We start from the raw sequence: 24364 nt of genomic DNA, 5'->3' as shown, positions 1-24364 counted from the left end.
AGTGTGCTAAGAACAAAATTATAATTGGATTCCTACCAAATGTGGCTTAAATGTGCCACTTACTAAAATAGAGAGTATCAAATTCAATATAATACAGTATCGACTTTATAAGTTGAAACTTACCGTTAGATATGATTTCGTTGTTTTCTTTCGTCCAATAGTTGATCGATTTTGGGTAAGCTTCCGAGAGACATTCTAATGTTATTTGTTGACCGATTTGGGCACCAACCAACTGATTTTGAATCCAAATCATGGGCGGAACTGAAAGTTTTTAAAATTAATTAAAACCATCGCCGAAGCAACTTTACATATATTTAAACTCAGATATCTCATTGACGAATAAAGGTAGAATACCTTTCTACTAATTAAAAAAAGTTATCTACATTATTATTATTATTATTATTATACCATTAAGCCATTTCCCTTTCGGGGTAGGCATGACTCAATCGGTAGGGGAAAGGAGTAATGTGTGGAAGGGATAGAGATTTTTCAGATTGATCCAGAATTCTCGTGCTATTTAAGTAAATAACACGGTCGTTCCGCAACCCCCACTCGGGTCCATTTGTAGCCAAGGTCTTTGTTTCCGGCGTCATTCACTCTACTGACACTCTTTTTATTAACTATTTGCCGCCATACTTTCCTGTCCTGGCATACTTCTCTAGCTTCTTTTATGCCCATGCATTTTTTCATGCAGGCTCTCGTGTTTCTGTGACTTCTTATGTCTCTTCTAACTAGGGTCTCATTCACACATTCTAACCATTCTTTCAAAGGTCTACTTCTGGGCACGCTGCCATTTACTTTACCTTGATACACTTGTTTTGTTAGTCGTTCATTTGGCATTCACTCAACATGTCCAAACCATCTTAACCGATTTCTTTCCCATGTGTCTACTAGCGTCTCTTCTGCACCACATTCTTCTAGAATTGTTTCGTTACTTACTTACTATATGGAATTATGTATTGCCATTTTAGCTTTATTTGATATATTTTTACTTCTGATGAGAGGACCTGCTCTACCAATAACCTTCTTACCTTCATTTATTCGTCTATCTAATTCCTCATCTATCTTCCCGTCCCTAGTAAATAATATACCAAGATATACGAACTTATCAACTTGTTCCATTTTCTCATCATTTAATAGAATATTGCATAGTGTTTTCTCACTCTTTCCTTCGAACACCATAGTTTTTGTTTTATTTGCGTTGATTTTGAGGCCCATGCTCTTCATGCTTGCATCTAGTTTATTCAACATTCTTTGTAAGTCTTCGATAGACTCTGCCATAACAACTTTATCATCTGCGAACGCTAACCCACATACCCTTACTGTTTGGAGATCCACACCCTATTCGTCGAAGAGAGCCATTCCTAAATACTTGTCCATAAATAATATAAATAACCATGAAGACATAACGCATCCTTGTCTAACTCCTTGAATAATATCGAAACAGTCACTCAGTTTCCCATTCACTCTTACACTCGCTTTGCTACCTGTGTATATTGTTCTTATAGCTAGTAGGATCCATCCATTGACTTCATACTCTTTCAGGACTTCCCAAAGTTTACTTCTATCTACCTTGTCAAAAGCTTTTTCTAGGTCAACAAATGCACAGAAAACTTTTTTTCACACTCTCAAACTTTTTTCTGTTATTTGCCTTAAGCTAAATATTTGATCCGTAGATGACCTTGCTGACATAAACCCACTTTAGACTTCCCAAATCTTTGCTTCTGTTATTTTCATTACCCTAAGAATAAGTATTTTTGAATATATTTTACTTACGGTGCTTAATAAGCTAATCCCTCTGTAATTATTGCACTTGCTTTTATCTCCCTTTCTCTTGTATATTAGTACGATAATCGCTTTTTTCCAATCGTCTGGGACGTCTCCCATCTCGAAACATAAATTTATCAATTCGCACACTCTATGAGGTATGTACTCGCCACCGTGTTTAAGCATTTCAGCGTTAATACCGTCTACCCCGGCAGCCCGACCGTTTTTCAAGTTCTTAATTATATCCCTAACCTCAGTGACACAGACTTTCTAAATTGAGTTTTCCATCGCATCGTGTTTAACATCGCAGTTGTGGTGTCCTATAGGTTCATCTCCGAATTGTCTCCTAAAATAGTCTCCGAAAGCCTCTAGTATTCCGTCTGCATTATATACCATTTTCCCCCTGCTATTTCTCATGTTGACAATTTCTGTACTTTTATTTGCTTTTATTTTTTTATAAAGTAGTTTCCTGCTTCCTTCAAATTCGTTTTGTATTTTTATCACTTCTTCTGCTCAAATTGTATCTTTACTTTCTTTAACTAATCGTTTAAGTATCCTGTTTTCGCGTCTATAATCATTTCTACGTCTATTTCTTTCTCATTGCTTAGACCTACGATGTTCAAAGTTCTCTTGTACGCTTCTCTTTTTGCTTTTTGGGCAGCCTGAATTTCATCTTTCCACCACGCATCACCAGACATTCTTCCTACAACTGCGGTACCATACACTTCGATCGTACATCTAACAAGGATATCCCGTAACACTGTCCAGGCGCCCTCTATATCTTCGTTTTTTATACGGTCCTCCCATGTTGCCCTATCTATGCTTTCGATTATCGTATTTTGGAAATCTTTTCACACATCCGGTTTCTGTAGGTTCTCAATTTTCATTCGCGTTTGTTTTGCTTTCTTGGTTCTCTGTTTTCTCCAACCCCGACCTAAGTTAATTTTTGAGATCACAAGGTATTGCATTTAGGACACCTCATGACTCTTGTATCTTTGACTAACTCTCTTAGTCTTTCATCCGCAACAACAAAGTCAGTTATACTGCGGCTATTTCCTTTAGACAAGGTGTACATGTGGATCATTTTATGCCGAAAGCAAGTATTTGTAATAAACAGACCCCTTTCTAAGCATAGACCAACTAATTTATCTCCGTTATAGTTTGTTCTTGGATCCCCAAAATTACCCAATACTCTTTCTGTATCCTGATTTTGGATGCCCACCTAACCGTTCATGTCTCCTAGTAGAATTACTCTATACTCATGTTAGCAAATGTTTATTGTGTCATTTAAATTGTCCCAGAAGGCGTCTTTTACTTCTCAAAGATCACTATCAACCGGCGCGTAGCATGCTATGATAAATAGTCTTCTGATTCATACTTTCATTCTAGCCCACAGAAGTTTGGGAGACACAAAACTATGGTCTCCGAGATGCTGCTTTGCTCTTTCATTCAAAATCAGACCTACTCCTTGTTTACCTTGTGATTCACAGTCTACTCCTGACCATATTTCAAATCCGTCTTTCAACACGCCATTTTTTATGTCTTTGGTTTCGCATCCCTTTTTCTTTGTTTCAGACACACATAAAATGTATAGTTTCTTCACGTCCATAGTTTCACGCAATTCTTTAACCTTTAGATCATTTACTCCCCTAGCATTCCAAACACCCAGTCTCCATTCGTCGCCTGAAAGATGACCTTTAGATTTTCCGTCTGCATGCCTTTTGTCATTAAATTTCCAGTCCTTTCCGAGGCTATTTTGTAGTTTGTATTACTCACTGTTTAGATTATAGGCCCAACTAACACATTTATGCAATTAGTGTACTTTTTGAGTCAAAATCATTTCAAAGTTAAGTATCAAATCGTCATATGGTGGAGATTGTAGTTCTAACGTCAGTCCCACCAAAAACTTCAGTTAATAAGGGAGGGTTGTAAGAGGGATGAGGTTGAAATGGAGCCGAGAGAGTCGTCTTGGGTTTTAATTTCTTAAAATTATATTCGAGCTAATAAAAGTTAAAATAATAACTGGAAAAGATTTAATTTATTAGGAAGCAAACTTACAATGAACAACAAGCATTATTCTTTTGCTGACTGTTGGTGGTACGCCATTCGAAGCTATACATAAATATGGCCCCATGTGTAGTCGATTAACCTTCGTTATGTTGAAAACCGGACCTTCAACGTTGGCCACTGGAATGAATATAAAACCACAAAGTCAGACTTTCTAGCTAAGCCATGTGAATATTTCGCTTTACTTAAAATATTAGTTCATTAAAGCTACTCGGAGCGAAAATTCAACCCGACTTGTCTCTAAGCTTTCGTTAAAAGACAGTGTTCAAAACCAAAGTGCATCTCTAGTTAATATTAAGTAAGGATTCAAGAGAAGTCTTTGAAGTTCATTTGAATCCATTGATAACATTTGATATCTAAAGCCTTACAAACTTAATTTTAAAACTAAATAATGTGTATCGTATACGGAAAACATCGATTCAGAAATTAGAAGTTTGAGCTTCACTAAGTCAGTGTGCAATTTCAAAGCACATTTATTATGGTTGTGGGTTTTTAAAATGTGAAATATAATTTAAGTAATTTGTTACTCTCTTGCGGGATCATTTATTTTACTAATGGTTATTTCTACATATACTAAAGGAATGGAAGTTAATTTACATTCGTTGTGCAATATACGATTGGAAAACAATATTAATACAAATGCTGCGATCAGGTTTCTGCCCTCGCGCTTCTGATACTAATCGCCACAAATAACAGGTCATTGTTTTTGTGACGTTCTCTAATCTCTGTAAATATCCGATACCGGTTTACTGTGTGCTTTCGTTGGCAAAACCGATTATACTGCTGCTAGGTCGTTTGCAATGTTTGTCGACACTTCTTGCTGCACTATGTCTTGCTTACAGCAATGTTAACACAGGTACCGCACAAACAGCCACAAAACATGCAGGAAAAAGCGATAAACTGCAAAGGTATTCATCATTACTGAAATCTGAAGAGATAATTTATTCATGTGATAACCTCTTCAGGTTTTGAGAAATGTTTGTTGAAAGTTACCTATTTTTGCTTCTTTATATTATTTATTGGATAGAAACGTGCAAAGTGCGCACAATGTTGAATCAATAATAGCATGATAAGAAATAAATAATTTATCAGTTTAATAATGTATAATTCATCGTTTATTACAGTTCCGGTTGGAAAAGATTTGAACTTTTTTTTAATTCTTCCGACTCTTTCAGACTTTTATAAACAAACAATGAGTTACAAATGCTACGTTTCGACAGCGGACCACTTTCTCATTAGGCAATTATAAGTCTACTATAAGGTGAATGGATACATATTGTAGTTAAGAACATCATCACATAGGAATAATATAAAACTGTGAAGTGATCTTCTTACCTATATGCTAACATTTTGAAGTCGAAGCAGAGTACATATATGTAGAATGTTGAAATTTGTTAAAATTTTAAAAATGGATTGTCAGTTCTGGAGCTAGAATGAAGTATATAATATTAATAATTGTTATAAGAAAGATCTAAAGTTAAATCTAATTTTAATTTTAATATAAAGTAACCTTATTTTGGAGTTTAGAAAGAGTTTCGAGATGCCATTTCTAAATCGAAAATTCTATTTGTGTTTTTGTTGTAATATTATTTTTAACCAAATAAAAGCTGTTTTTTACGAATTTATTACTGTAAACTACGTTATTTTTGTTATGAAATAATAATTTTAAAGTTATCTGAGTGCGGATGCAAGCGACTTGTGCTTAGAGCTGTCTAAAACTGACAGTCGTTATACACATTCATGCCTAGGAGGTGAACACAAGCATAAACGTTGGGAGATATAGACATATATATAGAACAACTGAAATAAATTTGGAATTCAAGAACCATTAGCACGAAAATCTAAGATGTGAAAAACATTAATTTATTTTTTGTTATGATTATTTAAATGCAATTTTTGTTATGAACATTATTCTGTATGAAGGTTATAAATGAATTTCAAATAATCTGTTGTATGCTGGATCATGATGATCTGAATCTATAATTTTATTCAAACTATTGTTCGCACTTCTTTTTTAATGAATATGATTTCAGCAAAGCATCTTTTATATTAATTAGGATATAAGTTGATGTCAATATAAGTTGCATCACTATTGTGGAATTTTATTTAATGTTTTGCAAGTACTTTTTGGTATTTTTGATTGTATATTATGTTATCTCATTGTTCTTCTCTTCTAATACGTAGCGGATGTTTCCTCCAGCCTAAATATGTTTCTCCACATCTGCATTTAAGTTTATAAACAACGTTGCATTATCTAAGGTATCTAATCGGTCTTTGCCTAGTTTGATGATTTTTTCAAGGTTGGAATCTACTCTGTAAACTGTTTCAATATCAAATTGGTCTAATAGACGTTTAACATTTTTTGGAATGTCTACATGGAAATTAACAGAAATTACTTATTTTTAGTATTTAATATCTTTATGTTGGATGTTGTTATTTTGAATGTTATTCTGCTTTTTGTTTATTTCTGTTGGTATTTTACTAATATGTATTTCAGTTAAATCTTCTAGATAATTATTGTATTTAAGTACTTTTTTTTTTACTACATTTAGATTATCATTGTGAAATGTTTTGTCAGAAAGTAGTATTGTAGTGTCCTCTGTGTTTTTAAAAATGCAATTTTATGTTGTGTATAGGATAATTTCAATAAAAATGTAGTTGTGTTTCTGAGTAAGTATTCTTACGGAACCAATTTGTTTTAATACTGTTACTAAACTCTCTCTAATAATTCCTAGATGTGAAAAACTTATCGATTTACAGTCTTTAATTTCATGTTTAAACTAGAATCTAGGTTAGTGAGCATTAAAATTGTAAATTATTTTTTGGATTTTGACTTTTAGAACAATAAAAATGGTATTCTCCACATACATGCAATAAGTTTTTACTGTAAAATTTCATTTATCTGGACCTTCATTTCGAAGATCTTGTATGACATTATCCGCTAAAATTCTAGATATTGGTAATCGTCTGAGTGTACCAAAGGTTTGCTTCCAGTAAGTATCGTTGAATTTGAAAAATGTTGACTCCATTAGGAACTTCATTCCCTTTTTAAATTCATTAGTCGGACTTTTTGTAGTATTTGCAATTGTATCCCATCTTTTTCCAATACCTTTCAGAAGCAAATCCAATGGAACATTTGTGAAATAGAAGACACTAAAGGATATAAGGACATGGTCCTCTGGAATATTTGCTTTCCTCATGATTTTGTTTAAATGAAATGGAATTCTTAAAGCATAATTTTGGTTTGGGAATCTGGCAATATTAGTGTTACAACTTATTATATATTTTCTTTCACTGTTCAAACCCAAGAAACTTTTTAATCTCCACTGATCAAGTAATTTTATTGTATCCTTTTGTGATTGTTTGAGTGGATCATGAATAATTTCTTTATAAGTCTTATTATCGCTGAGAATTACTGTTATTTTATCCCTGATTAACGGTTGTAGCATATTCTTGAAATGTTATCGTTATGATTTTGCAAAGTGACAATATTTGCGTCAACTTCTTTAATTATTAGGTTATGATCTGAATATCATTCATTTGCTTAAGTTCATTGCTCCATTTGTGATACTATTTCATATTTGTGTCATGTGAAGCAATACATGTTTTAAGATATTAATTTACCATGAAAAAGACAACTTCAACCTAAATACATGCGTTCATTTAGATACATGGATGATTATAATAGTCGGTTATATTCGTAGGCAAGACGTTGAATGAAATTGACTATAGTTATTAATTTTTCACGCTTGAATAACTAATACTAATATCAAAAGAATTTCGAATGAAAAAGTTTTGCTGGGTTTCATAGAGAACACTTAAAAAAGTCTACGAACAATTTTTGTGCAAAAAATTTCAGTTCTTGAATTACTTTATATGGTAAGGGCAGTGGAGACTTACGCTTTCAACAATTAAACAACTTAACATGGCATCAAAGTAAAAATAAAAGAGGAGATTATGGTACGATATCCGTGACGACAACGGTTTAATATGGATTCTGGCAGGATTTCCTGCAAGGAACACGAATCCAAACGTTTCAAATCGATATTTTCGATAATTTCCGATATATCGATTTTTTAATATTTAAATTATTGAATTTTGTTTTTAACAAAAATAATTTATGGATATGGATTTTGATGGGATCTTTTAGATTACGGATTTGAAAATTTAAAAGAGATTTTACGAATATTATTCAAGATATAAATCGATGTTTTTAATATTAAAATGATTGCATTTTGTTTTTATTAAATTAATTTCTAAACATGTATTCCGATGGGATTTTTTGTGAGAAACCCGAATCGGAATTGCTAAAACGGTATCTCGAATAGTTTTTGAGATATCGATTGTTTCTGTTTGATTAAATAATTGAATAATGCAGATCTGAAATTCCTTTTCTTTCGTGGGGGACGAGAAGGCACCCCTGTGACTGATCACAGAAATAATATAAGGTCGCACTTCTACCTCTTTGTCAACATCTCATTGCGGGGCGCGGAGTCTCCCCTGTAATTAGTCACATCAAATAATTTTTTTTAACCTACATTCCGAAAACTATTGAAGATATCGATTCAAAACTTTCGGATTTGTTTTTCTTACAAAAAATCCTATATGAATCCGCATTGGAACTTTGCGGCAACGGATATCGTGATCTTGTCAAATAAAACTTGTTCACTGAGATAAATATTTTCATTTGAAAAAGCGATTCACAATACACACACTGAATAAAATGGTTTAGTTCTCCCATCCAGACGTTTTTCTGGATTTTGTCTTCTAAGGAAATACATCTATGTTACCTAAATATCTATCTGTTTAGCTAAATGTTGAGATCTGTAAATTATTTAGATAATTTCTACATAGAAGAATTGAGCTAATAAAGTTATATACTAAAGTAAAAGACCTATATACTTAAGGAACACAGCTATATTTTTTTAGAAGACGAAATGCAGCAAAACGCCTGCCTGGGACGGCTAAATCATTTTTTTAGTGTATATTAAGCAGCACAATCTAGATGCTGAGTGTCAAAATTCAGAATTTTAATTATTAGCACACTGTTAGAAATATGTTGAAAATTCAACCACGCTTCAATCACTGTCGTGGTGAAAATCACGTTAATTCAGACAATTGAAATAAAATTCAATCAAATGTAGCTGAAAAATAATAAAAACGAATGAGCATATAACCACGCGCCATGTACTTCCTCCGAAGCCAGACCCCAATGTGACAAAGTCCCACGACTCCTTGTTTGTGTCGTCAGATCCATTGAATTAACTAAGAACATAATACAGTATTTAGGAAAAGAAGCAGATTTAAAGAAGAAAAATAGAAGGTAGGTTGAAGTAATATGATCACAATGAGAAAATTTAATTCATACAATCGGTACTTACTACTGTATGCTCTTTCAGGTTATTATTACAAAAACGAGTATCAAAAATTTGGTCTAAATGGACGCGAAATTCACTATGGTAATACAATTTCAATGTACATTTTGTTTTTCTTCTTTAGAGCTGCTTATTTTTCTAAATATGATATGCACTTTATTAATCTCATGACACAAACTTACGAAATAACTCATGATTCCTTATCAGGATTCTTGTGGTACAGTTAGTAAATTTCCAAACACAGTATTTTCAAGGAATCTTTATGGGTTTTATTTAATATTTTTCATTATTTAAAAATCTTGAATCAAACCTATTCATTCGCCTGAAAAATTATACTTGCTTTGAAATTCACTAACTGTACCGAATAAAATTTGTTCGCTTAACTAGAATTTCAATAACATGTAGTTGAATTTTCAACTGCATAGTAGATATTTCAATTACACGTGCTGATTTTTCATTCACATGTATTTGAAATTTCAACAACCGCAATTGTATAAAACATCAACCACATGTGGTTTAATGTTCAACCAAAAATTTCCAATGGTATTATTATCCTAAATATCTTAAATCGCCATCCCCTACTGATACCTAACCTTCTAAGATGTGAAACAGTACAATTTGTATTGTTTCAGTACTTTAATCCTAGAGTAAATGTAGTGAATAATTCCACGCACAAATCATTGGTATTATTAGAAATTTTGCCTTTTAAATAAGTTTACGTGTATAGTTTATTTATAGCATTAAAAGAACCAGTTAAAAACTCTTATTCAATTGAACAAATCGAAGTAATTGCTTGTTATTTTCGGTGTGCTGATGTTCATTCAAAGTTTTTAGTTTTCAGATAAATGTTTGCGGTTAATTCTTTAAGTACATTTTTTTATATTAACGTAAATGAATATGATTTCTAAATATAGGTAAAAAGATTCAAATTTAATAATTTAATAACTGGTTTAAAAAATAGACAATTCAAAATTTGATGCATTTATAATTAAATAATTTTTATTTATTAGTGTGAGAATGCTCTCGCCTGAAACACGAATGCAGGGTCGATGGACCATCGAGCATTTAAGCCTCAGTCCCTGGTATGTAATTACAGCAATAAATCATATGAGGTCTAATAATATCTAACCACATGCAATGTTATCCTCATCTATGATAATGGAGTTCTACGAATCACAGAAGAGATTAACATGTACGATATTCTGTACTGTCATCGATCTTGACATTTATTCATGCAGAATAATTCATTCTACTATCTACTCTGCCTCTCTATTTTAAAATATTTATAAATTAATTACTTTAATAGAAAAACATATAAAAGCGATGTTTTTAGAAAATCTAGGTGCCACTAAATTAAAAAAATTTCTGATACTCATTGTTGCTAAAAGCGCCTCTGGGATTTTTATCTAATTTCCATTAAACCCATGCAAAATCGTCTTTAATTAATGAACATGGAAACAGATGGAATTTTTTAACACAAATTTTCGGATTGCGAGTATCAGTTTATTACCTTGAAGAACTGATTAAAAATTGAGCATATGAAATTATTGCATCATGTATAATAAGACTTATAAATGACTAATCTTCTCAAGTACAATTCCTATAACTAAATGCAATGAAATATATAATAATAACAGCTGATGTGTAAACGTAAATTATTTCGAATTTTCAACTAACTCGTGTTAATTAAACAGCAATTTTCTTAAAAGATTCCCATGTAAGAGGATCTTTAATAAGCAGAGATTTCGTGTTTGAGTTTCCATTTCACAGCCTCAACAGCTCTTTGCTCGGATAGATATCAGCTTAACTTCCATTGAGCTATTTATATTATTGAAAATTGAACAGACATACTTTCATCTGCATATTAAATTTGCCAAAGATTGATGTAATCGGAGAGGAAATTTATCCTTGACGTTTTTAACTAATTGAAGTGAAAGTTTTTTTCACCGATTTCATTATTTCACTTTACAAAAGAATAGTGAATGGAAGTAAAGCAATAAATTTGTTATTTCAATATCATTTTCTCATTTAATTGCACATGCAATGAGTGCACGCGAAAAATATGAAAATCTTTGATGAAAGATTACATTTTACGGCCTATTCGATGCTCCATTAACGCAAAGTGTAATCGCGTAGAATTTTCCGCGCCGAGTAACTTTCATTTAAAATAACTTGAAATATTCGTTTTTTGCTGGATTTGGATTATTGGACTTTAGGGGTCCTGAGGACTGAGGGTGCGGCAATATCCAAGTACATTAACCAGCAACAAGTCCCGCTGATGTTCGTCTGAGCAACGAAGCAAGGGATGATGAGACAGTGCTGATGATGGGGTAAAGTTCGAGATTGAAAAACCCTTGGATGGCGAAGAGCACACAAAACGAATCGATATACCACTTTCTGATACGCTCCTCGTGAAACTGTTCTCGTGTCTTCTGTTAAAGCGTTTGTTTTCAAGCAAAATGGCTGAAAAGGATTTATATGTAAATGCTACTAGAAATCCTGCCAATATGTGCATTTAAATGACTTCACTTCCATTATTAATTTTAATTTACTTTTGATATAAGAGAAATTTCATGAACTGATTTAAATTAATTTGATTTCTCAGTTCAGAAAGTAACTGAAATTTCAATGGCAGGCAGTCAAAATTGTAAGCCTTTACAGCTTTCTCGCTAGAAAACGTCACTGTAGTTTCAGTTACTGGTACTGAGATTCTAATTTTGTTTATTGGCTCTAAAAGTTTTACATATGTGAGACAGTAAAAGCTTTCATATAAATAATGTAAATTTTATAATAATCAAGGAAAAGAACACTATATTGGAGTTAGAAATTTTTTTTAATTTTGATAAAATTTCACAAATTAAAAAGAGAAGCTGATCCCATGTTTGGCCCAATTAGCAGTCAATCAGGACGTGATATATATTTTGAAGATAGTGAACAACATAAACTCAGTTAATTAAAATTATACAGTGTTTACTAATTTCAGATACTACATACATAAAATGGTTTAAAGTTTATAATATCGGCATCTTCACTTAAGGTGATAAAATGAAAAACGGGATTTACAACTTTTCTTTCATTTTTGTTTTATAAGATCAACAAAAAAATCTTCATACAATTTTTGGATTAAGTTAAAGAATAAGACTTTAACATTTTGATTGTCTTACCTTCCTTGTTTCCGACGAGTATCAATTCACCGGACTCACGTCTCCAGATGATATTGGGGGCGGGAGAGCCGGTTGCAGCACATCGCAAAGTTACATTGCTACCTTCTCTCACCACCATATCTGTACTTGTCGGATAATCCAGAATGTCTGGTGGAACTAAAACAGTGTTATAAATTATTTTGATGAAAGTTCTAGCAAAAAGTGGACAACAGGCTCAGAGGGAAGTAAAGTTACTTGCAACTTGGTTAACAAGATTGTTTGCTTACTATTAGATAATGATCATTTTCTTCTTTATATAATTAATATTAACATTTTAATCTCATTTGAATAAATTAATTTCTGTCCCCTAAGTATGAACGGAAGAGGAACTGCATTATGAAAGTAAATCACATATACAACGCTGTTTCAACCACTAACCGTGAATGAATTATGACTTTTGGTGAAATATCGATTCTATAATATTCTAGTATAACTTACCCACAACGTCCAAATATCCGACCTGGCTTTTCATGGGATCTGTATTTATTTGGCACATGTAATCTCCCTGGTCCAATTGACGAACCTCGCGGATGTGCAAGTACCATGTTCTGTGGTCAGTATGTGTTACTCCAATCCTATGATTTTTCGTGATCACGTGATTAGCAATCGTTAAAATAGTCTGCGTATTCACTCGCAGCCACGCTACCTGAAAACAATCAAATAAAATTTACCATACCCTATATAATACTTGCTATTTGTTTAGAATTGCGAAATATACTCTCTGAATTAATTTACTACAACCTTCACAGATAAGAGACAATAAGATAATTTTAAATTATACTATCGTCGAATACCGAAAAGCGAAGAGTGATTGAAATATCTCCGAATGAAAGATTTTTAGTAATTGAAATGTGACGTTGCAAACGGTCCTGAGTGTCGAATTTCGGAAATTCGTTTTATTGACTTAATCTAATGTTTTGATCGAACTGAGATCCCTATAGAAGATGCAGGTAAAATATTAAATTGCAGTGAAAAACTATTTAGCACGAAAAAAATATTAATAAACGCTTGATTCAAATAAAAAATAAATTAGGTTAACTATAATTTTCTCAGTGTCACTCTCGAAATCGATTTTAAATCAATTTAATGTCCACAGTCGTTGCTCCTTTTCGCCTGTTCTAAAGTAGCATTTTGAATTTTTTTTTGTAGCACAGATTGAAGTTATATAATTCATCCTATGATATATCCGTATTTTTAAGGAGCATGCTGCTTATTTCAAAAGGGTTTTCTTATAGGTTGTGTATACACAGCCGGTATCAATAAAAAAATTGTCGGTGACAGTAAAAAAAATTGTCGGTACCGGTAAAACAAGGTTAATGATGCCGACAATTTCTTTACCGGTTTTTGTTAAAAAGCATATTTTAAGGATAGAGCCTAGACTGCGGGAAAAAGATATTAACATATTATTGTTTTCTAAATGTGTTTACTGCTACTGTTTGATCCTTAATATCGGCCATCTATCTAATTTGTTTACGAGACTAAAAATCCTTGAAAAAATGTTATTTCTGTGACCAGTTACAGAGGTGCCTTCTAGCCCGTCAACACATTGTTGGAAAAGGGTAATAGTCTAGTCAAAGAAGGATTTGAGAAAAAAATCCGTAAAAGTAGCATTTTTTTCGCAGATACGTTGGCAATGGGTTTATAAAGATATTGTAAAAAGTCCCCAAACATACGTGTACGGCAAAGTTCCGAAATTCTGGAAAGTGTTAAGCAATAACATGTTTTTTAAAAGTACTCGAGAACTGTTGATTTGAGATCGAATATGGTGATGTGAAAAAATGTTCATAATTTTATAGGGCACAAAAAAGGTTCTATCTATTGTGGACGTATTGTGAACGGCTGCGCTATTAAATTGGATTAGCTGCACAATTCCTCTATTTCTGAACAAATAAAATAAAATCTAAAATATCCTGGGAAAAACGTCAGAAATATATCAAGCGATTTATACTGGAGCAAATGCAGGTTCCTGTTAACAAAAAAAACGACTAAGTCATTTGCATGACAAACTATCAGTATAAAATGAGCTCAACTTCAGTGTACCATTTGATATGTTTAAGGGGATGCTTTTGAGATGAAACTTCTTTTAAGTGTTCCTCCATTTTTATACAATACATTTTCCAATTTGTAGGCCAGAATAATAATATTTAAGGCCTCTTTTAAAGCTTTAAACAAGTAAATTTCAAAATTTGAGCTATGATATCGGAAGCAGCGGTGATTATGAGTCCTAATGGCAGCAATGGGAGCGGGGGCGAGAACGGTTACCTCTTTCGATAATATTGAACCCTTCGAAATTTTTTTGCTCACTTTCCCCGAAAATAGAATTGGCCTTCAAGTGGCCATGACGTCACTGCAATGCAGGTTCTCAATGAGGAAAATTACATAAATAAAAATAAAATTATAAAATAAAATTAATGCAATGAACATTAAGGCATCTGTTTATTTTATGGAAAATATATTCTGCTTGATAATTTGAATAAGAGTAATTACAAACATATCCTTAAGAACCTATAATAAATCATAATTAAAAAAATGAATTTTTTATTTTCAAACGCAGTGAATAAGACAATTAAGAATAAATATAGCATAATTTTGAAATGTCTATAACTCGGATTAATTTGTACTTTATTCCCTAAGCACTAGAAAATGGTGATGGAATTTACTTCACACGTAGAAGTTAAAAACTTTTCATGTTTTTACATTCTCATTTAGGGGTTAAATCTACTATGTCAAGGTTCTTTTTGGTAATGTTAACAACATTCTATTGAAGGAGACTGGGAAAATATGGCGCTCCCGCAAAACACGTTTTTTATTATTGCTTGCGATGAGCATGCGATAATTTCGGGAACGATTGTCTGCAATTCAAAATCCAAAAGTACAAGTATTAGAGTTGCTACAGGTCTGATGGTTCCGGAAAATTAGGGAATGTCAGGGAAAACATAATAGAGTCCGGGCATTTTCGATGAAGTGAAATTATTTGTATTATTACGATTAAAAATCGCATCTATTTCGTTGCAAATTAATCTGTGTTAGTTAAGGATTCAAATTACTTGCTTGAAAATTCTTTTCATTTCGCTGAATTCAACTATTTTTTGTATAAAATTTTGAATTGCAGACAATTCTTCCAGAAGATAGCATGCTCATCGCAAGCAATAATAAAAAACGTGTTTTGCGGGAGCGCCATATTTTCCCAGTCTCCTTCAATACAATGTTGTTAACATTACCAAAAAGAATCTTGACAGTAGATTTAACCCCTAAATGAGAATGTAAAAAGATGAAAAATTTTTAACTTCTACGTGTGAAGTAAATTCCATCACCATTTTCTAGTGTTATAGACATTTCAAAATCATGTTATATTTATTCTTAATTGTCTTATTCACTGCGTTTGAAAATAAAAAATTCATTTTTTTAATTATGATTTTTTATAGGTTCTTAAGGATATGTTTGTAATTACTCTTATTCAAATTATCAAGCAGAATATATTTTCCATAAAATAAACAGATGGCTTAATGTGCATTGCATTAATTTTATTTTGTAATTTTATTTTTATTTTTGAAATTTTCCTCATTGAGAACCTGCATTGCAGTGACGTCATGGCCACCCGAAGGCCAATTCTATTTTCGGGAAAAGTGAGCAAAAAAATTTCGAAGGGTTCAATATTATCGAAAGAGGTAACCGTTCTCGCCCCCGCTCCCATTGGTGCCATTAGGGCTCATAATCACCGCTGCTTCCGATATCATAGCTTAAATTTTGAAATTTAGTTGTTTAAAGCTTTAAAAGAGGCCTTAAATATTATTATTCTGGCCTACAAATTGGAAAATGTATTGTATGAAAATGGAGGAACACTTACAAGAAGTTTCATCTCAAAAGCATCCCCTTAAACATATCAAATTGTACACTGAAGTTGAGCTCATTTTATACTGATAGTTTGTCATGCAAATGACTTAGTCTTTTTTTTTGTTAACAGGAACCTGCATTTGCTCCAGTACAAATTGCCTGATATATTTCCGACGTTTTTTCCAGGATATTTGAGATTTTATTTTATTTGTTCAGAAATAGAAGAATTGTGCAGCTAATCTAATTTAATAGCGCAGCCGTTGATAATACGTCCACAATAGATATGGTAGAACCTTTTTTGTGCCCTATAAAATTATGAACATTTTTTCACATCACCATATTCGACCTAAAATCAACAGTTCTCGAGTGATTTTAAATAACATGTTATTGTTTAACACTTTCCAGAATTTCGGAACTTTGCCGTACACGTATGTTTGGGGACTTTTTACAATATCTTTATAAAGCCATTCCCAACGTATCTGTGAAAAAAAATGCTACTTTTACGAACTTTTTTTTTGAGTGATATTTGTTCCTCGCTGACTGGACTATAAGTATTTTGATTAAAATTATTTATGTGACTAGACACAGGTGTACCTTGCCGCCCGCACGATTCGTTGGAAAGGAGTAGAGGTTTGACCGAAATTATTTCTGTGAACAGTCACAGGGGTGCCTTCCAGCCCCCTCTCCATGAGATGTTAAAGAAAAGTTAGAAAAATTTAAATTCCATGAATTCCTTGGATTTCGTGGATTCCATGAATTCCATGAATTCCACTGATTCTATAAATTCCTTAAATTTCACGAATTCCTTAAAACTAGAATCTAAATGCGATCTTAAATTATTCCTTTGACCAGTCAGTAGGGTGCCTCTCTGCCCTTACGTGAAGTTGGAAAAAGGGTGGGGGTGCGACCTTACAATATTTCTGTGACCAGTCACAGAGGTGCCTTCCCGCCCCCACGTGCGATAGAAAATGGGTAGGAGTACAGCCTTAAATTATTTCTTTGCCCAGCCACAGGGGTGTGTGGGGAGATGGCCCCCACGAGGCGTTGGAAAAGAGGTAGGGGTGCATCCTGACATTATTTCTGCGACTAGGCACAGGGGTGTCTTTCCGCCCCTCACGAGATGTCAGAACGGGTAGGGGTGCGACCAAAATTATATCTTTTACCAGTCTCAGTGATGCATTTGCGCCCCAAGAAACGTCAATAGTAATTCTTGAGTCGAAAATCGACGCTAAAGTGTGATTTATACATAGAAACTTTCGTTAAACGCGTTAAATGCCAAAAAGTATCAAAATAACTCCTTAATTATATGACTCTACTCTAATATCCGTGAAAGTCCCTTCGATATGCTTGAAATATGGTTTGGGGCCGGTACAGATGGTGTATCTAAACTTTGTAAATAAAAAAAGTAATTTTTTAAGGTTTTAACACTGAAAACTGAATTTTCAGGCGTTTTCATGTCCAGATTTGTAATCAGCGTATCAGCATACATCAGTATACGATTTTAAAAAAATGTAAAAAGAAAAGGAAGCAAAGCCGGCCACTAACAATGTTGCCGGCGTCGGAAGGCTAGCCACTACGTTCCTGAAATTGCATGAATTCCTTGAATTCTATGAATTAATTGAATTGCATGCATTTTTTAAATTGCATGCATTCCTTGAATTCCATGAATTCCTTGAATTTCATGACTTCCTTGAATTGCATGAATTCCACGAATGCCATTAATATGCGCACTTTGCTGCTACCTTGCTAGAAATATGCTTTCTAAAAAACCGGTAGAAAAAAATTGTCAGTACCGCTAATCTTTTTACCGCTACCGAAAACTTTTTTTTACCTATACCGAAATTTTTTGTTTAGCGGAACCGACAGTTTATACACTTCGTTTCTTATTTGTAATTTGTTGATTTTGAGAATATTTTATAATAACGGATTTCAGTCAATTTTACGAGGATTTTTTCAGAAGTGGTTACTTCTATCTGATTCTTAGTTTTAGGGTTGCACAGAGCACCAAAATAATTCGAAGGTAATTTCTTATATTGAACATTAATTTAAATGTGCAAAATTCGTACAGATTTTATTATAACAAATAAAATTTTTCAATAGATGTGGTCTGTCACATTCACTGGAATGTTCTCAAAGATCGTTACTTTTTTCCAAGTGTTCCTTTGATGAATTGATAGAGCATCGTTCCTTATCACTTCTGTCACGAATTAATGTCACAAGAAATACAACCAACGATAAAAATAATATTTCATGTTCAGAGAATCCTATTATAAAAGTATTAGTTATCAGCAGTAAATGCGCGCGTGCGAGGCGTGCGCTCACGTCTCCGGATTTTTATTTACTCAGCTTAAAAATATTATTAATTTAACAATCGAACATATAATTAGGGAGGTGGCTCGAATATGGCATAAGATATACTTGAATTTCCAACGAACTAAAACGTCTACTCCGTTTGTAATATTAAGAGTTGAATACTCTTTAGTCTAGTAGAAAAGAGTGTAAGTTTCATTGTTCGATGTGAATTTTTGGGAGAGCGAGATTAAACAAATATAAACGTTCATTCTCAAGTTCATTGTAGATGATCCCTAAATGTCCATTTATTATCTTGTAACCGGAATTTTATCAATAGATGTTGTTTGTAGTAGAACAGTAAGGTTAGTAGAATAGTACTGCAAAGGAGATATGAATACGCTTCTCTTTAGAGGTTATGCTTTTTAAACATGAATATTTTGTAGATAGTTGCTCAAATATGACACACCAAGAGTGGCTCGCATATGGCACACTTTTTTTTTTACCAAACAATCACAGTTAGTCATTATTCAACTTTCTGAATCTTCAAAAAAATGGGCTCATGTCTTCATGTACTTAATGTTTTTTCTGTGATGGACTGAATGATCCCAGAACGGTTACACCGGTTGCTATTATTTATTCAATTTCGGTTCATAGAGTCCCGGAAATCTATCGAAAAGGAGTTGGTGTGCCATATTCAAGCCATTTCCTCTAAATATTTTAATACTAAGTTTAAAAAACTGCTAAAACAAATAATTACAATTTCGAATTAAAACCGTCTTAAATTGAAATTTTTTATATCAGAACCTCTGGAAATCGAAAAAATGTTGACTAAAATTTCAAAAGCTGGCCAATTTCATTAGAAATAAGTTGAAATGGCGTCTTTTTTTACTCGAGAGTTCTAAATTAAAAATTTTATTTTGATTGTAAGATCTCAAAATTAAATGTGTTCCGATTAAAATTTAGAAAATAGAACAATTTAAAACGATAAAAATTAAATCTTTCTATATTATAATTCGGAAAATTTGTTTATTTAAAATTAAAAACAAAGTAATTAAACTGGGTATTAAGGATGTACACTACGTACAATCAATCTCAAAAATTGTCTATCTTTAAAATGATTTTTAAAATCAACAAAAAAGGATCTCTTATTAATTCCTGTAAATCTTGATGGAGGCTCTTATGCACACTTCAGAAAAAAATAATTCATGTTAAAATGGTTCATTTAACAGCAGTTAATTAAACGTTTAGTTTTTCCTTTACCTTTAGGGAAAAGTTACCATTTTTATTTAATCCTAATGATGAAGGTCTGATTTTATTATTCGAAGGATTCTCTAAATTTCTATTTGGGTGGATTTTATTCAAAGAATTAAACGAGTACAAAGTACATCCTTAAAATTGGTATTAAATATAAAAATTATAAGTGAACTTGCGGTAACTGAACTAAATGGATCGGAAATTGACGAGAAAGATTTTTCGGAAATAGAAAAATAAATTCACCATCACTTGCACCATTGAAAGTATGAAAATTTCAAATTATAAAGTTGAAAGTTAAGTTATTCTAAAAAAATTCTAAATAAAAAGTAATTTTAAATGGGCAATATTAAAAATGATAGAATGTTTAGTGTGGAATGTTGAAAATTCTGAATGAATTCGAATTTCATTTAAAACTCAAACAAATAAAATTCTCAATTATTGTCAGCAAATTTCAATTGTTAGAAAATTAATCATTTTCAAATTTTTGACTTTCTTATTCGTCATTTAGAAATATTATTCATTTTTAAAAATATGCATATATGCAAAAAATATGCTTTATTTACTTTCTCAATCTTTCACTAAAAATTGAACAGCTAGAAGAGATTACATCTTTTTATAATGTATCCCATAAGGGCTTACATGACTTCCATTCCTTACAATCTTTCCGCCTAGATATTTTCATAAAATCTAATCCTTACACTTACATGTACTCACAACTATTTGCATAAAACTTATAAAATTACATTTTAAATTTAAAAAAAATGAATTCAAAACAAGATCGCTATAATTCCAAAATTTGAAATTGTGAAATTTTAGGCCTTTTAGTTCGATTTTTATAATATACTTCGAAATGTTCAATCTTATGCAATATATTCAAACATAAAATAATTCAGTTTTCAGTTTCTATTTTGAAAATCTTCTAATTTTTAAGGTTTTAACTTGACTAATTATTTTCCTGATTTTTCATAGTTTTGAATTTTAGTCTAATAGCATTTATTTAAAAATTGTTTAGTCACCTAATTTTTAAAATGAAAATCGCGCAAATATCAAGCCTCTAAAACTTGGAAACAATAAATAAAAATATTTTAATCTAAAATGACTGAATTAAAAACTTACTATGGAGACTTTCAATATGAAATTTGACTTTTTTGGAAAGATTTCATAGTTAAATTATCGTAACATTTTTAATGTTTGAATTTGAAATTGCACAATAATGTGAAATTTGGAATCGAAAACATACATGAATTAAGAAATTTCAGGGCAATTATCATCGAAATTAATCTGTTAAGGAAAAAAAATCTTTGTTTCAAGGCCGAAAACATTAAACTGTTTGAGAATTACGCATTTGAAACCATAATTATTAGTTGAAATTACAGAACTTTCAAAGACGCTAAATAAGTTGATTATAAGAATCAGATTATATAGCATCAACTGACATTCAAAGTTGTGAATATAATGTTTGACTGAAAAATGGGATTTTTATAAATCTTAAAAGTTGAATTATTTTGAAAACAACGTTTGAAAATTATTAAGTTTTTAATTGGAAATATTAAAAACTACCCGAGTCGAAATATAGCCCCTACTTTGAGACTCTTCACGCTAATATTTACAGGAGTTAAGGTTGTAAAGTAGAGGATATTGGCATACGATTTTTACCCCTACTTTAGCGCTCTTATGGGCACAAATTTGAGAATCTTCCATTTGGGGCGTCCAAATAGAGGCTTAGTTTTTGTATCTGATTTATCGCTCCACACTCTACCTTCCTGTACAGAATAAAATTATTTGACGAAAAATTAACAAAATGGAGCAAGAAGAAGACATACTGATATTTGCGTAATGTTTCAAGTTATTTTGCACACGGAAAAAATATCCATTAAAATGTATAGAACTAATTCTATATTAGAGGATACGCTGGGTAGTTTAATAAAAGTTAAAATTGTCTTTGATTTACATTGCGTTGAACTAGTCTCGAAACTATAGAGAACAGTTCTATAAAATCATAACCGATTTATCGCCACAAAAAATTGATCTTCTGTATTATTATATTATTACAATTATACTCTAATATTTGTTCACATGTTTAGGGACAAAATTATTCACTATTACAAAATCACTGCACTATTTATAATCGTATGCTCCAAAAGTTTTTATTCTCGCCGCGGGAGTTCGAACCCTACAAGTTTCGCATTCCTAACGCCTAAAGCCTCTCGGCTAGCCTAGCTTGAAGTATGCCAAAAAATCTAAAATATAACCTACAGCTGTGTAAGGCCATCTGCAAATTTTTGTGACCCATTATGTAAAAAATTTTGCTACGCTTATAATAATACATGTACTAAGATTTTAGATTTTAGAAATATTACAAATTATTATTGTATATTTTCAGAAATTTAATAGATTTTAAAGGATTTCCACAAATTTCCGAAGATTTCAAAAGATATAACAGACTTTAAAGAATTGAAGAACATTATTGATATTTTAGAATTACCTGAAAATATTAAAACTTATTTAAATTCTACCGAAATTCCTTCAAAATTCTTAAAAATTACTTAAAATACCTGGAATTTATCAAAAATATCTTAAAGTCTTTTAAATAATTCGAAAACTTTGGAATTCGATTATAAAATTTAAAAAATTCTTAATCAAATAACTCCCTTTAAATCCCTTGAAACTCCTCTTAATCTCTTCAAATACATAAAAATATTTTTAAATCACGTAAAGATCCCTAAACTCTTCTGAATTTTTGAAAAATTATTAAAAATTTTCACCTATATTAAATCGATTGAAATGCCAGAAGCATTTTGCAAAAATTTATCGTTAAACTGGTCAAAAATTCGAGTAAAAAACGTCATTTTAGTACTCTTGAAAACCACGGGCAATGGTTATTTGAATGCTAAGAATTAACAATAAGTTTGACTGGCAGCTTCTCGGCGGTGCCACAGTTGACTGGCAGGCTGTCGAACATATATTTTGACCTCCTGATTACGAATCCACAGTTAGTTTGTTTGAAAACTTATTGTTATTATGGCACCGGAAATGTATTCCTCATCTTACGGAGAATGCTTCGGTTTTTTTAGATCTAAAAAATGTTGATTAGAACTCGAGTAATAACAATATTCGTTAAGGTATCTTCCCGGCCGCTCGCCCGGCGCGTTCGGGCTTCCGCCGCTTACGATCTTCCATTACTCGGTTCGCTGTATCTCAAGTTCTATTTAAGTTTTTTCCAATCTGAAAAAACTTCGGCGTTCGTTAGAAGATAATGAATAATTGGCACACTTAAAAAATATTTTTAAGGTCATGAGTAAACTTTCTACAGTTATTTAAACAATCAAATTGTTAACAACTATATACCTATTAACTTTTGGACAATCCACCCTTGAAATTCGTAATCAGGAGTTCAAAATACATTTAAAAAAAACACTTGGGTGAAGCCCGTTACTCCCATCGGCAACGGACCCCCCCCCCCACTGGCTCCTAGACTAAACTTTGAATGATACAATTTAGTTTTCAATATACAATTGTCAAATCTTGATCGCTTTCAATTTATAATTGTTCAAATTCAAAAGTTTGCAATTTTTAATTATTAAATTTTGAAGACTTTTAAGTGTAAATGATTTCCAATGATTTAATCTTAAAATATTCAATTTTTAAGGTTTTTACATGACCCTATTTTTACCTGTGTGTTTGATACCTTTTTGGAGGGGGGGGGGGGGGGGTGGATCTGGGTTCTTTACAACTATCTTTAAAACCTTAGTAGCGCTGGTTTGCATTTTTCCTTTTGCTAGCAGCCACCAGATTAGGGCAAAGTTCTTTCCTCTTAAAGCCACTTTGATGTTATCATTTAAATATTCATTATTTAAAACGAATTAAACTGTTGCTTTCACAAACTGTGGTGATGGAAGTTTAGAAAAAACAACAATTTATATTATTTATGGACAAGTGTTTAAGAATGGCTCTCTTCGACGAAGAGGGTGTGGATCTCGAAACAGTAAGGGTACGAGGGTTAGCGTTCGCAGATGATAAGGTTGTTATGGCAGAGTCTATCGAAGACCTACAAAGAATGTTGAATAAACTAGATGCAAGCATGAATTGCATGGGCCTCAAAATTAACGCAAATAAAACAAAAACTATGGTGTTCGAAGGAAAGAGTGAGAAAACGCTATGCAATATTTTATTAAATAATGAGAGAATTGCACAAGTTGATAAGTACGTATACCTTGGTAGCTTATTTACTAGGGACGGGAAGATAGTACCGACTGTACTATACGGTAGCGAGACATGGACTTATCAAGAAAAAGATAAGAGTAAAATTAACGCAATTGACATGAGATTCATGCGCATAATAAGCAGGAAATCCCTAATGGACAAAGTAAGTAACGAGATAATTTTAAAAGAATGTGGTGCAGAAGAGACGCTAGTCGACACATGGGAAAGAAATCGGTTAAGATGGTTCGGACATATTGAGAGAATGCTAAATGAACGACTAACGAAACAAGTGTATCAAGGTAAAGTAAATGGCAACGTGCCCAGAGGTAGACCGCGGAAAAAATGGTTAGAATGTGTGAATGAGACCCT

The 24364-nt window shown here is 32.2% G+C and overlaps 1 protein-coding gene across 1 annotated transcript in view; it reads right to left on the bottom strand.

Moving 5' to 3' along the window:
- Positions 1-24364, bottom strand: part of LOC117178288 (neurotrimin-like) — a 271766-nt gene that overhangs the window by 27793 nt on the left and 219609 nt on the right. The window contains exons 3-6 of the mRNA XM_033369653.1: positions 12851-13058; positions 12374-12529; positions 3826-3954; positions 124-261 (exon numbers count right to left, since the gene is read on the bottom strand). Coding sequence (XP_033225544.1) covers positions 124-261; positions 3826-3954; positions 12374-12529; positions 12851-13058 — 631 coding nt within the window. The remainder of the gene's footprint in view (positions 1-123; positions 262-3825; positions 3955-12373; positions 12530-12850; positions 13059-24364) is intronic.

Source organism: Belonocnema kinseyi, chromosome 8, assembly GCF_010883055.1.
Source record: "Belonocnema kinseyi isolate 2016_QV_RU_SX_M_011 chromosome 8, B_treatae_v1, whole genome shotgun sequence".
NCBI classification, from domain to species: Eukaryota; Metazoa; Arthropoda; class Insecta; order Hymenoptera; family Cynipidae; genus Belonocnema; species Belonocnema kinseyi.
Note: the sequence above shows the minus strand (reverse complement) of the source record. Positions and strands in the feature narration are given on the sequence as shown.